The sequence below is a fragment of the Piliocolobus tephrosceles genome, chromosome 8 (genome assembly GCF_002776525.5).
Source record: "Piliocolobus tephrosceles isolate RC106 chromosome 8, ASM277652v3, whole genome shotgun sequence".
NCBI lineage: Eukaryota > Metazoa > Chordata > Mammalia > Primates > Cercopithecidae > Piliocolobus > Piliocolobus tephrosceles.
Genome location: NC_045441.1, coordinates 73,869,644 through 73,891,837, shown reverse-complemented (window position 1 = coordinate 73,891,837; position 22,194 = coordinate 73,869,644). Strand labels below are relative to the sequence as shown.

The 22,194-nt window shown below is 38.5% G+C and overlaps 1 protein-coding gene across 1 annotated transcript in view; it reads right to left on the bottom strand.

Annotated features, from left to right (window-relative positions):
* COL28A1 (collagen type XXVIII alpha 1 chain) overlaps positions 1–22,194 on the bottom strand; it is a 179,295-nt gene that overhangs the window by 66,255 nt on the left and 90,846 nt on the right. Inside the window, exons 19-25 of the mRNA XM_023224880.3 lie at positions 21,876–21,947; positions 21,057–21,125; positions 18,284–18,355; positions 14,881–14,949; positions 13,892–13,960; positions 10,154–10,222; positions 9,987–10,055 (exon numbers count right to left, since the gene is read on the bottom strand). Coding sequence (XP_023080648.2) covers positions 9,987–10,055; positions 10,154–10,222; positions 13,892–13,960; positions 14,881–14,949; positions 18,284–18,355; positions 21,057–21,125; positions 21,876–21,947 — 489 coding nt within the window. The remainder of the gene's footprint in view (positions 1–9,986; positions 10,056–10,153; positions 10,223–13,891; positions 13,961–14,880; positions 14,950–18,283; positions 18,356–21,056; positions 21,126–21,875; positions 21,948–22,194) is intronic.

Below are 22,194 nucleotides of genomic sequence, written 5' to 3'. Positions count from 1 at the left end.
TGAAACTGCATCTCTACTAAAAATACAAAAATTAGCCAGGCATGGTGGTGGGCACCTGTACTCCCAGCTACTAGGGAGGCTGAGGCAGGAGAATCACCTAAACCCGGGAGGTGGAGGTTGCAGTGAACCAAGACTGCGCCATTGCACTCCAGCCTGGGTGACAGAGTGAGACTCTGTCTCCAAAAAAAAAAAAGGAAGGAAGGAAGGATACAACCAGACACCATGTGCCCCCTGCTGTAATGCAGTAGAGAATACACCACCCTACCTATCAACATTCTGGCCTAGAAAAACTGAACCTGGATGTAAACATGCCTCTAGATCTACCAGCTTACAATAATAGACGGAAGATGGAGAAACACGTTACACAACACCATGAGGATATCATCAGCAAATCCGCAAGTACAAATAACATATTCACTAACTGTGAGCTAAAAAACAGGGAGGAGTCAACTTTGATTAAAAGAGGTTTAAGAGCTATCTCAATCAAATGCAGTGTGTGGGCGTGATTTGGATCCCAATCCAAACAAACCAATTGTAGCAAATGGATGAGACAAGCTCGGAAATTTGAATGCTGGATATTTGCTATATTAAGGAATTGTTCATTTGTTTTAGGTTTGATAATAGTATTACAGTCAAGTATTTAAAAAGAGTTCTTACATTTGAGTGACAAATACTAAAGTTTTATAAGAGTAACATCTGAGGATTGCTTCAGGATAATGCAGTGAGGGGAGGAGTGGAGAATATAGCTAAAACAAGATCAACTATGTGTTGATAATTGTTAAGGAAGTGTGATACATAAATGAGAGTTCATTTCACTAGTCTTTCCACTTTTGTGCATGCTTAGTTTTCATAATTTATAATTTAAAATTTATAATTTTTATAACGAATTGTCTTAATACAATTTTTTAAAATCCATAAACAACACCCAGCAAAAGTCTCTCCAGTGAGCATGAGATAGTGTTGCTGTAATAGGCCTCCTTAATAATAATTCATGATTTTAAAGATGTTAAAACTGGGCAAAGGGAAGGAGCACACAGGTAGATTCAACATCATTAGAATTTACATGTGTTGTGTGTATTCTTGGGATGTACCAAATGTTACATAATTTTTTTTAACATAGGGATATGGAGAGAAGGGAAGTTTTTTTTAACAAAGTAGTATGTTTTAAGAAAAAATTTGACACTCTAGTATTTAATTCACGATATTTTTCTTGTGAGAATGTTAGCTAAAACCTCCCCTCAACTAGTATTAATCATACTAATACCCCTACATGGGAAAGCAAGTGGGAAAAGCAGTTAAAATAGGTCCATAGTTTACCTCAGGCCAGCCTTGTCAATGCTCAGTGTTGCTATTCATTCTCTCCTTGATAGTCTCCCTTATTCACTTCCCCCTAACCCTCAATCTTTGGGAGTGTCTGGTGGCCAACTGCAGTAGGACAGCTGACCCTGTAGATACCTTACTGTTCTCTCTGTCCTGCAGCCTTAGCCAATGAATTTAAGGTGTGTTCCATGGATGACACAGATGTGTGGTCCTTCAGTGTTCACCTAAAACAAGTTGTCCATCCTTATCCATGTAATTGTTGACATATATCTAGGTTTCACATATCTAAATAATCTTTTGTATCTTTCAAACTATGGGAAAATAATGACATATAGTAATGCTTTTATGAATCTAATAGACTTTAAATCAAGTCTTAACATTCTGCAGATATTAGAATTGGTCTGTAACATAGCATGAGAGTTGTTCCTCAGTGTAAGTTCCTTTGATAGATGGGAACATTAGGCATTTAATAATCTGAGAATCCACAGAAGTCGTGTCTCTCCACTATGGTGGGGTCTTTGAAGATGATCTTTTGTTGTTCCATGGGCTATGTGTCCATGTTAAGCCACCACACCTGGTGAATGTGAGCAAGAGAATTGCGGGCAGGTCTTGCTTAGCCATTTGACGGCACTGGTTTTGTCATAAGGTGGCACCATAAGTACCTAAGAAGTGTGTTGACCTGTGATATTTTCAGATACACAGTTTATTGTCAGTGGATACAGTGACATTCACAAATAAAGAAAATTACAACAGGTTTTTGCATAGCTGGACATAGCTTCCCACGCAACAGCTGAGGGTTGTTGGAGCCTGCAGAGGGAGCCCTTGTATTAGGAGATAATGAACAGACATGCGAGCAAATTCTAGAGTCACCATTGGCAACGACATCTATCACTTTCCTAAGATGACAGCCTTAGCCTTATCCCTACCCGCTGCACACACTCTCTCAAAAGAAGAATAATGGACTGTTTAGATGGCATACCATTTCCTCTTGGCCCACAAAAGGGATTCTAGATGGGAGATACTGCTTTCATTTTCACAGGAAATGGCCAAATTTAGGTCTGTCTGCAGTACTTGTGCATATGAACTTAACAAATGATTCAGTGAAGACTACCTAGACCATAACCTTGCAGAGTAGATAATTTTAACTCCTTTAAAAATACACACCATCTTACGATAGTTCTAAATCTCACACATTGAAGCTTTCCTTTTTTAAATGAAAGAAGAAAAAGAGGAGAGCAAACACATTCATTCATTTTCTCATTAGTAAATCTTCACTTTGGTTAATATTAAAACTATTATAATAAATAATAAATAAAAATAATACTTATTAAGTTTATTATGCAGCAGGCACTTTTCATTCATTATCTTACCTGATCTTATCAACATCAACTTATTCCATGTTACAGATAAGGAAACTGAGGCTACAGCAGGATACGTGACTTGCCAAAAACCAGGCAGTCTGAAGCAATTCAAACCCAGGTATGACTCCAGAACCCATCTCCCATTTTGATGTTGGCTGGGACTAGATGCAAGATGCTAACTTTTCCATAGACTTTCTGCCAGCTGCCATTTAATTCAAAGACCTCGGCTGTTTGGCTGTGAAACTGTGAAAGTCCTTTTCCTATATTGCCAATCACACTCTCTCAAGGAGAAGAACATCCTGGATTATAAGATTCATCCCATATTACATAGGTCCCACACAACCTGCACAAGAACCCAGCCCTCTATGTCTTCCCTTCCCATTTTCCCTCCATTGCTAATCCTCGGTTTTGTGGTTTACTCCAACATGTTAATTGACTTCATTCCAGATCTCCTACCTATACCAATTCTTAATCTCTCTTCTTATCCATCCTACAATGTGCTTGATTTGGCAGTGTGATGCATAAAATGGTTACTACCACTAATTACATTTTAATATGTTAGAATTCATAAAGATGTTTTACGTACATTATTCTATTAATTTATCAAAATAAACCTGTGATGTAGGCATTATTATCCCAAATCACAGATAAGAATGCTAAGCCTCAGGGAGACTGAACGACTTGCTGAGGTCACACAGCTAGTAAGTGGCAAGGTTTCAAGGTAGAGCAGTGACAAAGAAACAACCCATTATACCTTGTGAGTTTTCTAAAAATATCAACGCAATATTTGAGGAAATAATCAGCCCATTAGATTATTTTCCTCCCCCTCACTCCCCCACACACACTAATGAGGCTTTAATCATTCTCTCTCCCTTTGTGCCAGCTAAGTTCCTGCCGCTCTTTGAGAAGAGGGTGGAAGCAAGATATACTTGTTCCAAAAGTGATTTCATGCTTTTCTACTTTGGGGACAACAAAAGCAAATTAAATTCACTGTGAAAGAATCAGCCTCTTAAGGATGTTCCAAGGAATGGTACTCTAAAGATTCTGCTAAATGATGAAACTGAGGAATGACTGGGTTTTAAAATAAGGTAGAAGTCAAAGTGATGATAGCAGCTGCCTTATGTTTCTTTCTTTCTGTTTTTTAAATAAAATTAAGATATAACTACTCCAACTACCACAAACATAGGCAGAACTCTGGAATGAATTATGTAATTCCACCTATGTCATGAGTTAGTACTTCTTGAACACCTCACTCATGGTAGCCAGAATATCAATGGAAGCTTTAGAGGCTTTTTTCTAAGCATATGCACATATTGGCAATGTGTATTGATTATTGAATGATATGACTCAGTCATTTCTCAATGACACCCTTTAATATGAATAGGAAGATAGTACCAACTGTCAGCATGATCATCATGAGGATGAGAAAAAAATTATACAAATGCTGGAAAACAAAGTTCTCAAATAGCTACATTTCCTCTCAAGTATTTTTTCACCTTTAAATTTCAAAGTATTTAAAGTATTTTCAATTACTTGAATCAATTTCTCTCCTAAAACTTTGATATTCACCCCAAAACAGCTGTATCTCATAGTCCCTGACAATTTTAAAACTTCTTATTGTTTTTTTTCTTTTCTCAAAACAACTCATCAAAGATACGCAAGTGATGGCCTTTTGCCAAGAACTTCATTGGAGAGGAAGAGTCTTATTTAGCTTGGTTAGAAAGCTTGAAAACAGAAATATTGATACTGCCTCTTATGACAGGGAGAAGAGCAGGCTGTCTTGTACTAAAACTGACTATAATTTTCCACTGGGAGAAAGTTCCTCCAAGTCCGCATGATTAAAAATAAAAATGTGTTTATTGTGATGTGGGCGATGAATGTTAAGGGGATTTACCGTGTGTCTCTAGGGCTGAAGGAAAAGTATGTACATACTCATAAGAAGAGAAATACAAAGCTAGGAAAACAGCAAGGAGAGATGAAAGCAATACTGAAAGTCATGAGGTGTACTAGAGTGCAGCTCAGATTTTAGAGATGAGGCATAGAACTGCATTGGGGAGTAAACTTGAAAAGTTACCTTTTCCTGGTCTTGGATATGACCCTTTCTGAAACCTCTGGGTCAAACGGCCTAGCGTCTAAACTTTCTATGGCTCTGGCTTTAATTAGTTCTGTTTTGGGCTGATTGTCCAGCCTGTAGCAATTTTGCAGTCATATTTTAGGGAGGTGGCTTTCTTCAAGTCCACTTTGGAATTACATGCCCTTAACTTCATTATTAAGTCTGTATCCTAGGCCAGCCTTCCTTGTTGGGCACTGTTCAAAATGGAGTTCCTTGTCCAGTCTATGTCTGCCAATGGAATTCACACATTCCTAATGCATCTCTGTGTGAATCGGTCCTCTGTTCCACCAATGCCTGTTGGTGGAGTGTACATATGTGAGCCATTGCAGAGAACAGAGGGACAATTCAGATGCTGGGAACATTTTTAGAATAATGATACTCAGTGGAATTCCACATAGACTTGCGTTTTATGACTATGGGCCACTTTTGTCAAATAAAGCATGTATTTATGATACTCAAACATTTAAAGTTACTGAAAAATATTTAACTCTTTTGGGTTTTGGGTTTATGCTTCTCTTTAATGTTTACATAATTTAAGTTTTGACAATAGAAAAGCTAGGCTGAAAGAAACAATCCAACTGCACACAAAACAGTGCCTAGATAGAAGATGGACAGCAGAGGAGATTGAGCATCTGTAGATCTAGGTAAGTCATGCTTTCTGCTCTGATTTATTCATCCATTTAGTTTTTCATTCATTCATCCATATCCAAAGCCCCTCTCATATACAAAACAAATATAGTGTCAAAAATGTTTCTATTTTAAAGAGGCAAGTTGCTCAACCTTCTGGTTGTTCATTTCTCCATCTATAAAACAGGGGGACTGTTCAAAATGTCATAATATTCTGGAAATATTTAGGTAATACATAATCATTATAATAATAATAGTAATTATACTTGTGATAACAACAACAATCCAATAAGTCTTTTCTGTCAACAGACTTATGCCAACAACTTGAGGTTAAGAGGTCCTAACTCCAAATCCAAGTTAGATCTCCTCTGTGCAAAGATTAGGCTAAGTTCAACCACTCCAAGGTTTTGGAGAGGATCATAGCTTTTTCTGTGATGACCCAGCTCCCTGAGAGGGCCTGAAAAAAGCTAAGAGAGGGGCATGGTAGGCTGTACCTGCCCTTAGGGAACTCAGGAGAACCACCTCTTATATTCCTTTTCTATGAGGCCAGAAATAAACTCATACTCAGGGACAACAGGAGATCAGCCCTTAGGCTACATGTACCTTACAAAGCTTTGCAGGGTGAAAACACAGGAGCAGAGTTATCTGCAGCTTCTCGAAGAGAAATGAGATGTATGGCATGTTTGTCCCCAAATCACAAGAAGTGCTCTTAATATCCAAGGCTCCAGTGAAGAAAAGCAGGCAGTGATGGGTGGGGCTTGGAGCTTGGCTTCCCCATCAACAAGCTTGGATTCCCTGGAGATTGGATCCAGGAGTGAGGACACTGGATGAGCACTTCTCACTTGGCAAGAAACCAAATTATCCGTTCCTCTTCCTGGCATGTTTCAAAAGTGAGTTTAAAATCTGTATCTCCTCTCTCCTTCAAAGATGTAGTTTTTACAAGAATTTTGGAAATATCTCAGAAGGTCTTGCCAAATGTGAATTAAATTCAAAGTAATTGTATCTAGAAGGACAATAATCACTGATGCTGTAGGGAATTTTTCCACTTGGAAAAAAGCTATGGGGAACCACAAGGGTGCTAGATGTCAGGGACTGCTTTTTATATGTTTTCAAACACAGAAGCTTTGAGTTTAATGTCTGTGTCATATGTTAAACACATGTGACCTTAACTAAACAGCACCAAAACCCACCATAAATTCATCGTCAACCTTAATGGTTTCCTCATTTCAAAACACATTTGTTTTGTAAGTTAATGCCTTAAGGCCACAATTTTAAGGCGACTACACAAAGCTTAAATGAAAAACATATCAGGATCCACATGGCTATACTACCACACACACATATATACAATTTCTCTGTCACTTTAACTCAAAGGGGGAGAAATTTTGCACACATTTGGGTCCTGTGCTTCTGCTGCCATGAACAATTTTTGGTATTTTCAGAATGTCCCGCACTTTACCAAGCAAGAAGGGCAAAGTTAACTGGAATTATCTTCCTTTCTTCACCAGTTTCTGTTTATGAATCTCTCTCTCTCACACACACACACACTCTTTCTCTCTCTCTGTCTCTCTCTGTGCTGTCTGTGTGTGGTGTGTGTGTGTATGTGTATGTGTTTCCAGAAGTTTTCTTCAGAATAAAAGGCCACTTAGAGATTTTGAGGCCTCTATAAAAAAGGAGAGATGATTTTTAAAGTTATTTAAAAGCTAGTATTTTCTTTTAGACTTTCCTTTATTTTATGATCCGAGTTCCCTTGATCCTAAGACCAGCTCATCCTCCTAACATCTCCTTCTAGGGCTAGAGAAATTCTGAACAACACAATTGTCATGGGAGGAGACAATAGGCAACGGAAGGAAGGAAAAGCAGCTGAGAAGGAGGCGGGCAGACAGGTAGGTCCCAGCTAGTGCTCTTCTGCCCGGGTTCTGCCTGCAGCTGGAAGCAAACCATGGACTGCTGCTTCCACTCAGCCTCCCATGTGGGCTCACACAGACAATGGGAGTTTCACTTAAGATACATCTTCTGGCAGCATATTAGCCATTTCAAAAAATAATAGGCAAGATGAAGTTTTGAACACCTTGTTTCTTACCATTTTCCCCCTAAAATGTAGATGATAGCAAATACAGGGGACTTTTGGAGGAAAATGGTGTACGCAATCATTTAGAAAATGTTTTAGTCTGTATCTTAGATAATCTGACACAGTGAGATATTCACAAGAATTGGGTTATTTTTATTTTTTATTTTTTTTGAAACGGAGTTTCGCTCTGTTGCCCAGGCTGGAGTACAGTAGTACGATCTCAGCTCACTGCAACCTCCGCCTCCTGGGTTCAAGAAATTCTCCTGCCTCAGCCTCCTGAGCAGCTGGGATTATAGGCATGCACCATCACACCCAGCTAATTTTTGTATTTTTAGTAGAGATGGGGTTTCACCATGTTGGCCAGGCTGGTCTCAAACTCCTGACCTCAGGTGACCTGCCCACCTCAGCCTCCCAAAGTGCTGGAATTACAGGCATGAGCCACCACACCTGGCTAGTTTTTTTAAAGTTCTTTATCTGTGCCTAAGTGCCTGTCTTTAGTATTATTGCTCAATGTAAAGCAGTAACATAAACCTATAATTTAATATAACATCATGCCTAGTTATATAAAAAATTCATAATAATCTACTCTGTGAAAATGTAAATGCTCATCTGTTTCTATTGGAATACACACATTCCAATATATATTTAACATATTTTATTTCACATCTCATTTTACATAGAAATAAGTTTCTACTTCCCTAAAGAAATATTCAATATACAAGCTTTTACCATTGTTTCACTGACCACATAAAATATGAGGTTTACCTATTGAATTTCTCTTTCTACTTTTTTTAATTTTAGGATTTTGACAGGTGCTATGCTTTAAAGAAAAAAGAATACATCAGTACCCAAATTCGGTGCAGTTTATTGATACTGTTGAGGCTTATTCAAGGATCTGATGTAGTCCTCAGTCAGACCAAGCCAGATCCTTCATTGGAGCACCTCGAGTTTGTCCTCTCTGTACAGTGTACACAGCACTTCCAGATACATCCTCACTGGACTCTCAACATTACCCCCAGAAGCAGAGATGAGGCAGCTATCAAGATTCCCTTTTAAAGATGAAATTTAGTGCCATGGGTCTCCAATCTTTTATTCTACCTGGGAGAGGGCAAAGAGGCACTTCTAAATTTTGTGGCAGGGGCAAATACCAAGAGGAGAAGTTGGCATTAAGCATATACAACATCTTTTCTCTCTAATGACCTGGAAACATTCAAAAAACTAAGGAGATATATTTCAAAGGAAAAATTCTCCCTTTAGAGTAATATTGATCATTTATTCATTTTCCATTCATTCAACAGGTTGTAGAGCTCCTATTGAATGGTACAACTAGTTCTGGTGACATGAAGTTAGGAGGGAACAAAGCAAAAAGCCTGCCTCCAGGAAAACCTTCACTCTCATGGAATATGCAGAGGAATAAATGAGCAAGATGATCTCAGAAAGTGATACACGCTACATGGAAAACATACAGAGGGGTTGGGATACTAATGCTTTTTGTGTGGGTGGTCAGGGAGGTGAGAATTGAACTAAGCTTTTAATAATCAGTCATCCTGGCAAGTCCCTGATGCAGGAATGAGCTGAAGTAAGGCAGGCCATTTTGGCTGAATGTAGGCCGCTGGGGAGAAAAGACAGAAGCTGCGATCCGGGCATGAAGGGCCTTCAAGGCCATGGGAAGTGTTCAAAGTCTGAAAGAGAAGCCACCAGGGTGTTTCTAGGAAGGAATGGTATACACTCTGATTTATGGTTTTAGAAGACCACGCTTCCTGCTAAGTTATTGGAGGACAGAGGTGGGACAGAGAGAAGACCAATGAAGAGGCTATTTTTACAGCCTACGTAAGAGATGACATAGTCTGCCTGGCAGAAGCAGAAAGAAAAAAGGAGCCAGACAGGATTTACCAAAGACAGGATTTACCAAAGAACTAGGTGTGGAGGAAGGAGAGGGAAAGGAAGGAACAAAGCATGATGCTTAGTCCTTCTGGCTTGAGCTTGGGAGAGCCATTTGCAGGGTTATGGGGCAAAAATCAAGGATTTTATTCTGGGTTATTTTACATTAGAGATGTTTGTGAGAAGCCCAAGAGGGGATACATGGTAAGAAATTACATACATGAAACCATATCTTAAGGAAGAAAATATAGGTACTTGGAAGCCGTCAGTGTGTGGACAGTGGTTAAAGCCATGGGGCTGGATGAGAGTACCCAGGGAAAGAGTATGGCTAGAGGAGAGAGGAGATCTCTGACTTGAACCCTGATCTTGGTATAAGAAGCAGCAGCAGCAAAGGAACGTGAGTTGCTATCAGAGGAGGAGGAGCCAAACCATAAAGTTAGTCTACATGTTCAGATTAGTTTCCTGGGAAGTCTATAGATAAGGGCAAATAACTTTATTAATTATTTCAGACACCTCTATTCTTCTAGCTGATAAAAAATTTTATCTTTACCAAAGTCACCTACCTATAGGCACACTCTTAGAAGCTAATATGTTGCCCACTTTAAAGTCTTACCTTTGCTCCAGTGTCTCCCACTCCACGTAAACCCATCGGCCCAGGGGGTCCTGGTAATCCACGAGGTCCCTGCGATGACATAGTAAGGGAGGGTGTGAGCATCCTTGTCGTGTGCAACTCTCAAAAAGGAGGGAGGGAGGGAGGGAAGAAAAAAATGTCCTACTTACAGGCACACCAGGATAGCCATCACCTTTGAGTCCTGGAGCACCCACTGGTCCCTGAGGGCCTTGGACACCCTGGGTAAATTCCAACATCAGTGATGTCATGAGACTCAACTATAAAACATCTGGTTAAACTTAAGCATAAAACCAACTCAATATGCCAACGGTGGATTTCTAACCCAGGAGTTAGAAAATGACTTATTGCTAATATTTTAATTTTTAAAATTATAAAGTTTTAGTGCATCATAAATCAAGAAGACATATAAAAAATACAATTTATTAAGTACAATGTGAGAAGAGTAGAAAAGAATACATAGCAAAATTTTGAGTGTGGAATAACTACAGTTTCCTATTGTTGCGTTAAATCTATTGTCTTCATTAATGGAGACTGAATACAGGGAACAAACCCAGATGAAAATAAAAACACATTAATTTTTCTAAAACAAGTTACGAAGGGACAGGGTTTGTGATTCATATCTTGAGACCTAGTAAAAAGTTGTAAATATTGTTTTACAGTGATGACCTTAGGCATCAAAAACTTTTAGTAGCAGCTCTTAGTCTCCTACAGAAAGAGCAGGGAGGGGTGATTATTGTCCTTTGTACAGTAGAGTTTTCTAAGACTTGTAACTCTCTCACAAACAGAAATCAGAAAAATTTCTGACTAAAGTAAAATGGGGGGAGAGAAAAAAATTAAGAAGGATCTTTTAGAAGATTACCTACAAGTGACCAGGTGCAGTGGTTCACACCTGTAATCCCCAGCACTTTGGGAAGCTGAGGGGGCAGATCACTAGGTCAGGGGTTCAAGATCAGCCTGGCCAACATGGTGAAACCCCGTTTCTACTAAAAATACAAAAATTAGCTGGGCTTGGTGGCAGGCGCCTGTAATCCCAGCTACTTGGGAGACTGAGGCAGGAGAATCGCTTGAACCCAGGAGGCTGAGGCTGCAGTGAGCACAGATTGCGCCACTGTGCTCTAGCCTGCGTGACAGAGCGAGACTCTGTCTCCAAAAAAAAAAAAAAATTACTTGCAAGTCCATTACGCTTATATTTAAAACCTGTAATACTTCTTTTTACAACACATTCCACCTGTTACTGGTTGATAACTCTTACAACAGCCCTTGTCAATATGCAGCGCTTGTTTTGATAAAGAGCTACTCATGTTTTAAAATATTTATGGTTTTTCTTTATATTGGGAGGAAACTCTAACAACAGGCAGACCTTTGTTTTCCAAGAATGGAGGAAGAAAGCAGCAGGACTCTTAAGAACTTTCCTTATATGCAAGCAAACTCGGAGATCAAATTACCATTATTCCAAGTGAAAATACTGCCCAAAGTCCAACTCCCAAAAACTATTCTCAACTATACCCCAATAAATGAGTAATTTATTGGGAACAGGGGAAAAAATTTTACATACTCTTTAAGCAATCAGAAACTTTATTTTAAAAACCATGAATGCAACAGCTGTTATTTCCTATTAAATCTAAAAGGCTGTTTTATGTGGCTAACCTTCTTAAGAATGATCATCTTTAGGAAATATGTGGCCACTTATAAAAATTTAACGTACTATTCATTATCAACAAAAACTCAAGGTGATTTTTTAAAGTTGAATGAGAGAAAGGAAGCCCATAGTCTTCAGAATGGTACATTTTGGTGTATTCCAACTACGGGGAACTGGTCACTTCTCAGAACCAATTTTTTATGCTATTCCAATTACATTTAAGGTTGAAGCTCTAAACATTCTCATATGAAACTTGTCCCAAAATAAGTTTTCCACTTATCTCCATGTTTACACAAGGAGAGGCCCAACAACAAAATAAAGCAGTAACTGATCCCTGGTTGAGTTAAAAGGAAAAGAAAATTGGAATCAAAATTTACTTTTCAGTTTTTATTTCTATGGTCCCAACTTACAACAAATGATCAGCAGCTGCTCTTGTTTAAAGTCCGACAACCACAGTGGAGGGGAAAACCATTAAAACACTCACAGTTTACAAACATCCTTTTTATAGAGATCTTTGTCCTTGCTCCTGCAAAAATCTCAGGTAGCTTGTTACTTCTGTTATTAATAGGAAATATCAAGGAGCAAGAGGAGGAGCAGGTTTTTATTTTGGACTCCTTACCATATTTTTATAGATGGAATTTTGCCACTTGGCTTTTCTACACTGGATTCAAGGAAATGTCCTACAAAGTTATTTACTTCAAAGTGTTTCTCTCATTCATTAGAAATTAGGGCAAAAATGGAAACCCAGTATTTTGAAATCAGCTTTAGGGGGCATCTGGGAGACCCCTGAAGTATTACACAAAATGAAATTAATGTGCCAAAATTTCCATCAGACATTCAAAGGTGTGTATGACCCTCCAAAAACTGAAAAACTAATCAACTAGGGAAGAACGACAAAAAGAGTATCATTAGAGTCCAGGGGAGTAGCAAAAGGCTTGGGTGAAGAGGCAAATATCTTTAAGTGCCATCACCTATAATGCCTAATAATCATCAACAGAAAACAGGTGGGGCCTATAAACTCTAGCAGCACATTTAATTGGATTGTCTTCCTATTGTAAACAGAAGGATAAGTAGAGAGAGATGTATAAATCATAGATTGTGAATACACAGCTTCAGTCTATCAAAATTGTCATGCAAATATAACTGATCAAGGTCATATCTGTAGTTTTCACATTAGAAAATTTGCTATTGTCTCTATGAGCTGTCTATATAGCTTGTGTTTCTAAAGAGAATGGTCTACATAGTTTGGGTTACCTTGGGATCTGGGGGAAGTAGATGAATAATTCGTCCAAGTTTGCCCAAGATTTTCCCAGTTTTAGCCCTGAAAGTCATGTGTTCCAGGACCCCCTTCAATCCCGGGAAAACTAGGGCAGCTGTCACTCTAGCAGGGAGGACTATTAAAGCAGTAAGAACACGGGAGGCTCAAGGTTCTCCATTTGCTTTTAATAAGAACCACTCCAATTTATGTCAGGTTTTTATACAACAAGTTTTGCATCATATTTTATTTTAAAAATGACTCCATGTTTTCTTCTTTTAACTTTGAAGGTCATCAGTTTGGTACTTGAACCCTTTTATCTAGATAAGACAACTTAATATGGGAGAATATAAGCAAGTTTCAAAGCTACGTAACAACACGCTATTGATTTTAAAAGTGCTAATGATGGGGCCCTGAAGCTTGTCCTCACAAACAGAGATATCCTAGTTGACACCTAGGAATGTTATAAATGCTAAATTTTGCTGTGGTGCTGGGTATAGTGTGAGGAGGAAAAATGGTGCTTCGTTGCCATGAAAAACCAGATATGATTACAGAAACCTGGTTTCTTATTAATTATTTGTATTTCCCTTTGAAATAAAAGGATAAATAATCAAAGCAGGAAATTTTTATTCAACAAAGCTTCCAAGCACACATGCTTTTTTGGACAATGTTTTGCAGAACAGATACTTCAGCAAGTATTATGTAAATGAAGAGGCCGGAGGCCATTTAATCCCTTGTATCACAGACAGTGCAAAAGAGTATTTTCAAACAATTGTCTAATCAGCAAAAATTTAACCATAAGAGCTACTTTTCCCCATAAGTATGAAAAGTAAACTACGTGATTGCTTGTTTTTTTTAATAAAAGGGAATAGCTATATTCTTACATTTTAGTTCATCAATGTAGAAACTTTGCAAGTTGAAAAATCAACTTATGGATTACATCTAGCTTCGTTTATCTCAGATACAGAAAAACAGAACATGAATAAAGCATACCTTCGGTCCTCGAATAGAAAGTCCGGGTTCTCCTTTAAATCCAGGTATCCCAGGTCCTCCTCTATCTCCCTGTACATTTCAAATGACATTTCACAGGCTACAGTTGTGCAAGAAATCACAAGCACACATAGCAAAAAAAAAAAGCATTGACCATTCTGTAAAGAGCTTAATTTGTCCATCTCAGACCTTGAGATAGTATATTTAATATTTGAGGGGAATTTCAAATCCTAAGTAAATAACACCTGTCAGTAAAGACTATTACTGCTGTTAGGAGAAAGTCCATTGAAATAATATGTGGCAATTCAGACTCAAATATTTAGACTTTAAGATTGGCTGGGAATGCTCTTAAAACTGAGTGAAGGCCAGGCACAGTGGCTCACACCTATAATTCCAACACTTTGGGACGCCAAGGCAGGCGGGTCACTTGAATCCAGGAGTTCGAGACCAGCCTAGCCAACATGGCAAAACCCCATCTCTACTAAAAGTGCAAAAATTAGCCAGGCATGGTGGTATATCTGTAATCCCAGCTATTTGGGTGGCTAAGGCAGGAGAATCACTTGAGCCCAGGAAGTGGAGGTTGCAGTGAGCCAAGATTGCACCACTGCACTCCAACCTGGGGGACTAAGTGAGACTCTGTCTCAAAAAGCAAACCAACCTGAGTGGATATGTCTTCTGCTAAACTCTTCAATTATAAATCCTGGTAGATTCTTCTGAATATTTGTTCTAAATTCTTGCCTATACTGGGGTTTAGGATTTGGAAGATGTAATGAAGGGTAAAGTGACAAGCTTGGGACCAGGAGCAAAAAATCTGGTTTCTAGTCCTAACTCTACTGCTGGCTGTAGTTTGCTTATCTGTGAAGTTTCAGAGTTAAACTGAGTCATTTCTAAGGCTCTTCTGAAACTAAAATTCTAGTTCACTGATATCATGATTTTTTTTCTCCAACTGCCAAAGGGTCAAGAAAAGGAAAATAATTCCCAGGAATATATACCTTTGGCCCAGGTGGTCCGGGAATTGATGTTCCAGGCATTCCAAAAGGGCCCATAATGCCCGGTTCACCCTTAAAAAGAGCAAAATGCTCACTACATTTCAAGCAGAGAAACCACATATAGAGACAATAATAAATGTATAGAAATGTCTGCAGATTTTTAAATTATATTATGACCTCTGTTGGTTTCAAAGATCAATGTGAAAATAATTTGAGCATCCTTTGTAAACCACTGCTAAAGTTATTGACCAGTAAGATTTCAGTGCTTTTAAATAACTATGTTCAATTAATAACTGAATGTTAGGAAAATTTTATCTCTTGTGCATCCTTTTATTAGCTAATAAAAATTATGCAATTCATGGTGCTTCTCTTTTGTGTTGTATGCTGGGAAGCTTAGAGAGAATTTTTTTTTCAATATAGCAATTATCTTCAGCAAATGTTTTAGGATGTACTTCTAGGTTATAACTCTTTTTTCTTTGTTGTTTTATTTTAATGACCAAAGGTATTGGTCTTCCATTCTATGTTATCTCACATCCTTTTTAAGAAGTAGAACCCCTATGGGCTGGGAGTGGTGGTTCACACCTGTTATCCCAACACTTTGGGAGGCCGAGGTGGGCAGATCACTTGAGGTCAGGAGTTTTGAAGCCAGCCTGGCCAACATGACAAAACCCCATCGCTACTAAAAATACAAAAAAAAAAAAAAAAATAGCCAAACTTAGCCAGACATGGTGGTGTGTGCCTGAAATCCCAGCTACTCAAGAGGTTGAGGCAGGAAAATCACTCAAGGTTGCAGTGAGTTGAGATCGCACCACTGCACTCCAGCCTGAGCAACAGAAAATCACTGTCTCAAAAAAAAAAAAAGAACCCCTATGATTTTAAAAAATGACATTTTTAATAGAAAATTTTAAACATTTGGGGGGGAGATGTCTAATATTTAGAGTCTCAAAGACTCAATCTGGAGCAACAGGTAATTCTTCTGTTCCATCTGGATCTAGACAAGTGATTCTCAAATTTTAGAGAGCAGAGGCATTATCAGGAAAGTTTGGTAATGCACAGTTCTGGGTTCAAACTCCAGAGATTCTGATTCAACAGATCTAGAGGTTGATGCCCAGGATTATAAATTTTCATGAAGCACCCCTGGTAAAAACACTATTCCAGAGCAATTGTCAATGCACACCACAAGGTGTTCCAAATGACCCACTGGGATATAAGAAAATATTACAACTTGTCTCCATGTTTTTATCTCATCTATTAAAATTTCAATTGTTTATACAAATGCATAACATATTAGTATGACAGCTTATTAATAAAAATTATAATTAAAAAATTAAAAATCTGTGGCATGTGATCAAAATTTTACTGGAGGGGTTTATAATCAAAACAGTTTGAAAACTATTTCTCTACAGTAGATGGGCCAAATCCGCCCACCCCCTTGTTTGTACAGCCTTGAGCTATGAACAGCTTTCACATTTTCAAGTGGTCATTATACAAGTAACTACATAATATCTTCCATTTTGCCTCTTGGGCCACAGGACCTAAAATATTTACTATCTGGACCTTTACCAAAACAAACAAACAAACAAACAAACAAAACACTGTGGAGATGAGTCGTGGAGAATGAGCTATTTCTATGCTATGTCTAAACATGACCCTCTAGGTTCTCAGACTGCTGACTAATCCTGCGTCTGCCTGACTCACGTCCTCTGAAAATTCAATCGCATGAGCTTCCTATTCAGTCATCCTGCTTCGTCCAGCAGGGACTCCATCAGTCAGATTCACCAGTGATGACTCCTATGGGGGCTGTGTTCATCTTCAGAGATGAGGCCTCTCGCTATATTGATTAGACAATACAACCAACAAGCTGAGCACACTGGCCCACCGAGACCAATTCATGCCATGGCATGTATGTGCCAGTCCTTAAATCCAAACCTGAAAGGCAATGGCACAGGACACGACAAGAATTTGGAAACACGTAAAACCCCCTATCCAAGCCTTTGACAAAGGAACCGAACATGAACCTATTAAAGTTCTTCACTAAAACCAAAGGAAAAGCAAAATATGTCTCTAGATTTAATTTGTTTTATTTATTTTTTTAGAAAAGAGGTCAATTACTTTTATAATATGAAAAGTATTATAGAAAGTATACAATTATTTTAAATACCCTGTACTAAGGGATGATTATGCCTTAACATATGGCAATTCTTCACCTTCATCTTTAAAAACAGCTTTATTTCAAAACACAGAAAAATGTTCACTTCAAAATAGAGTAGGACATAAAGACTAATTTGTTATTAATAGTAATACAACACATTTGTGTCATAGTGGCTCTTTTCATAATGTGCTTCTCGAACTCCCTGCAGCACGGGGCATTTACTTGAGAAGCACAGATTCCTGGGCCCACTCACCTACTGAATCCAGATAGCTGAGGATGGTAACAAAAAATCTGGATTTGTAATCATCCCCAGGTGATACCGATGGACACTGAAAGGACACCGAAGTTCAAGAGTCACTGGTGTACAGGTGACGTTTTGTTTTGTATCTGATCTGATCTAGTCAGCACCATTTTTTTTAAATGTGCTTTTTAATCATCTGGTCCTAAAACACACTCCTTGTCTCTTTCTTACAATTAGTATCTTCCTAAACACATGAATTCTCTTAGGTTTGCAGTTTCTGTTTCCTGACACATTCAAATGACCTTAATGGTGGGTCTCTGAGGCTAAGTCAGGACACATACTTAATTGCTCGCCTCACAATCCCCTTCACTTCTTCCTCAGCACCTTGTTATCGACAATTTACCAGGACATAGATCCCCTACTTCCCATTTCACCATATTGATTATTTTTCTCCAAATAATTCGACGTATTCAACACTTACTATATACCAGGAAATGTGCTAAGTGCTTTATTAACTTTTAGTCTTCACAACAACCCTGTGAAATAGAACATATCATTATCTTCTTTCTATAATTGACGTGACCGGCTCCAAAAGGTTCACGGCACAGCAGGAGGCAATCAGCCTTCTGAAGAAAAGCCTTCCTCATCCCTGTGCTGCCTGTCAGTCTCAGGCTTTTGGGTTGTTTAACAAAGCAAGATTATGAAGAACTGGTATCTCCTATGGTCCCAATTATATCCCAACTTCTGAATATTTGGTTGTTACTAGAGAGGACTGACAGACAAATTAGAAACAAAAGTATTTCTATGAGTATTACATATTTTATGCAATCTATTCCATTCTATTGTGGTCTGGGAATAGTATGTTTTCTATGGTTTTTTATTTTGGGGTTTTTGTTTTGTATTTGTTGGGAAGGAAACAAAGAATCCAATTTTCAGTGGAAATCTAATACTCTATTAAAACCAGACACAAATACAAACTCCTCAAAGCATAAGTCAGAATACAAGAAACATACCTTTGGTCCTTCGGGCCCTGGAAGTCCCCTCTGTCCTTGATTTCCTTTGCTCCCTTTCTTGCCTTCATCACCCTAACAAAATAATTATGAAAATATAAATATTGTATTAGCAACCTCCCCTAACCTAGTAAGGACCATAGTGGAGCCAGATTCTCAACTAATACCAATTTAAAAGTGGCGTGCCCTGAGCACAGCTCAGTTGCACAGGATTCGTCAATGTTCTTGAGGAGATCAGATGACTTCAGATTGTTCAGCCTTTACCATTTATTCAATGTGATTTGCTGTTTTTCAAAAATCGAAGTTTCATATCTTTCTTTTGGAACTTTTATTTGAATTTGTAGTTCCTTTGCACCCTGGTCTATTAACAGATGGTTCTGAGACATTCGCAGTTTCAGAAATGAGAGCTATCTATGCTTTTTCATGCTGTTTTTCAATTTTTCTATTTCAGGTTTAAAACATGAAATGAGACATTTTAAAAACCACAGCCCTATTTCTTCCTCACTGGGGAGTCTAATTCTTTCCCCCAAAAGAGACCAATAGTTTTATTGGCAGAAAGATGCTTTAGCATTAACCTGGGGCAGAGCTAGGAACTGACTACTGGCTGTTCCCCAGCATGATTGTGTAAAACTGAAGGTAAAGAATTCCTTTACTTTCAAAACTATCTTTCAACTAGGATTCAACTGCAAGGTACCATATCCAGGGATGCACATAGCTCAACAAATGAAAAATTCCTCATGGTCTGCGCTGATGCTATTTAAACATTTATAATATAAATGACTATACCATGGTTTCTAAGGTTGAGCAACAGAATCACCTGGAGGGCTTTTTAGAACACAGATTGCTGGGCCCTCCACCCAGAGTTTCTGATTTCGTACTTCTGCACTGAGGTCCAAGCATTTGCATTTATAACATTCCCAGGTGATGCTGATGCTGCTGGTTCAAGGGACCACACTTTGAGAATCACTGGACTATACTAAGGTCATCAGCAAAGCAGGCACTTTACTAAGAAGAGGTGACGTCCTGTAGAATCCACAGAAGTTTCCATGGTCCACACTAATGGAAAGCAGTAGCACCGGTGTTAAAAAAAAAAAAAGTCGAACGTCCAAGTATCTTATATCATTATCACTTACCAGTAGAGACAATTCAACCACAACTATTTGTTTTCTTTCCTCCACTACCACTAATTTAGGTTATTGACCTAAATCACCCCAGAAATGAACAGGAGGAACCCAATTACATGTAATAAATCGCCAACACTGAACCATGGTATACCTGGGCTATGTAACATGTTCCTACCACTCTTCTCCAATGCCTTCTTCCATAAGCCACAAATCCAGTAGTCTCTCTTTCCAGCGCACATTCTCCTTGCTTTATTGGTGGCATCTGATACCACCCATTGCTTTCATCTTGAAATCCTTTCTCCTTGGTATTCCTAACATGCTACCATTCTGCTTATTCTGTTGAGTGCTTGTTCTCCAGCTACCTCACAATGTGGGGCTTAAACCTCAACTCTCTTCCTTAGAGACATTGTTCATTCTCACGGCTTCAATTATTAACTCCAAGCGACTATTTTCCAAAAGCACATCCTAAAAACAACAGTTCTTCTGAATGTTAACAGATCAGCATTTCTAACAGTGTATTTTGCATGATGATGTTATCCTCTCCACCTCACCCAAAAAGGATCCCTGAGACTGGTAAATCAATACATGAAAATGTTCACAAGCCTACAAATAGATTTAAATTTCATATCTTCACATTTAAGATTAAGGATTCAATTTTAGTGAGTATGTTCACAAGACATCAATTACTATTTTAGTAGAATTATGACTAGAACACTAATATATATACAAATTTTATTTTTACTTGACTTGTATATAATCCATAAGAATCTTTACATGGGAATTGATAACTGCACATAAAAATAGAAAGAAGGCCAGGCGCAGTGGCTCACACCCATAATCCCAGCACTTTGGGAAGCTGAGGCAGGAGGATCATGAGGTCAGGTGTTCCAGACCAGCCTGGCCAATATGGTGAAACCCCATCTCTACTAAAAATACAAAAATTAGCTGGGTGTGGTGGCATATGCCTGTAGTCCCAGCTGCTCAGGAGGCTGAGGCAGGAGAATCGCTTGAACCTGGGAGGTAGAGGTTGCAGTAAGCTGAGATCATGCCACTGCATTCCAGCCTGGGTGACAGAGTGAGACTCCATCTCAAAACAAACAAACAAACAAAAATTGCAGGAAGACCTGGAACCTTAGACGCTATAGGTTATGTCACTAGTCGTCTTATCCTATGGATGAATTTGTATAGTCTCATCTTAATATATAAAAATGTTATTCAACTAGCATTTCTACAGAGTTTAAAATAAATGTATGCCAAGTTGTGAAGTGAAATGGCCATTTAATAAAGTGATATTTCTTATTATTGTGTGAGATTTTATATAAAGAAAATTTATGGACTGTCAAATCTCAATGATGTATTTCAAGGCTTCTTTTCCTTCCTATGTGTTTTTTAAATGTCAATCTGACCATTTATTGAGAAAACGTGTGTTGAACTCCTCTCTATGCTGGGTCTTACAATAGATGTTAGGAAAATAAAAATGAATCATTTATGCTTGCTGTCTTCCAAAATCTTGTAAGATAGTATTCATACTTTTAAGCCAGATATAAACACATTTGACATAGTAAGAATAACAATCAAATTTCTTCTAAGTTGGCTCCTCAGTATGAGGACCAGAACACAGGCTGCTTTCTCCAACACTGTCATTTCCATACCTTGGGGCCAGGCTGTCCTTTTCCAGGTGGTCCCTCTGGGCCTCTTGCTCCTGGAAACCCTGCTTCTCCCTAGAGAAAATGACACTGATGTCTTACGTGACCCTCCAGTAGACAGACTGTATGTATCATCCCACCTTGTCTCCTTTTATCACCAGTGGATTCAGCTGAGACTCTCCAAAACACAGCATACCTTCACTCTAGTCTCAAAATCAATCTGGAAGTTTATAAACTTGAAATAAAGTAACTTCAAACTCCAGTTTAACTCAGAGCAGCTGGAGTATCATGAAAAAGTAATTTCTCAGCCAATTTCCAAAGCAATAAGCTCATTTTCCTTTGGCTCTTCATTCGCATTTGGTAGATTTTTTAAAAAACAGAGAAGACCTGCAGCCTTTCCACCTGCTGTTTTTTGCTACTTTTTTTGAAAAATGAGTATTTCAAATGTCAACTCAAAATACTTCAGGAAATCTTTACAATGGCCTTATTTCCTGAATGCATTCACAGACTCTCCTCTTGGCGGGGGGGCGGGGGGAGTGGCTTTCTCTTAAGTTTAAATTAATGTGCTTTCTAGAAATCCTGAAGAAACTAGGCCATAACCAAAACACCAGAGAGAAGGCAGAGGATGTGAGACACTATCTCAGCCTTTGAGTAGGCCCCTCCTTCTCTCAGGGAAAAGTGAAAAGGGACATTTGGGATTGTGAGATATTTTTTCTTCAAGAGACTAAGTTTGTCCTGGATGGCTTGATTCCCACTCCTGAGGGACCAAGATATCAGTTTGGTTTAATAGTTCCTACTCCAGTAATATGAAAAGCTTGGTCTTACCTTCTTCCCAGCAGCTCCATCTTCTCCTGGTACTCCTGGTTGTCCTGGGAGCCCTATTGAGCCTGGCTCCCCCTGGTGGATGAACAAATATTTTATTTCCCAAAAGTTCATACCTCCATTCTGAGGTACTTGCGATTGGATGTACCTTAGTGTGTGAGAAAAGCCTCCGTGAAATCTGATTAGTAATTAATACTAAACTGTTTGATCTTTGGAAGTAACTTAACATCCCTAGGCCTTAGTTTTTGATTCTATTTTTATGGGCTGAATTGTGACCCCAAAAAGATATGTTGACGTCCTAACTCTTTGTACCTGTGAATGT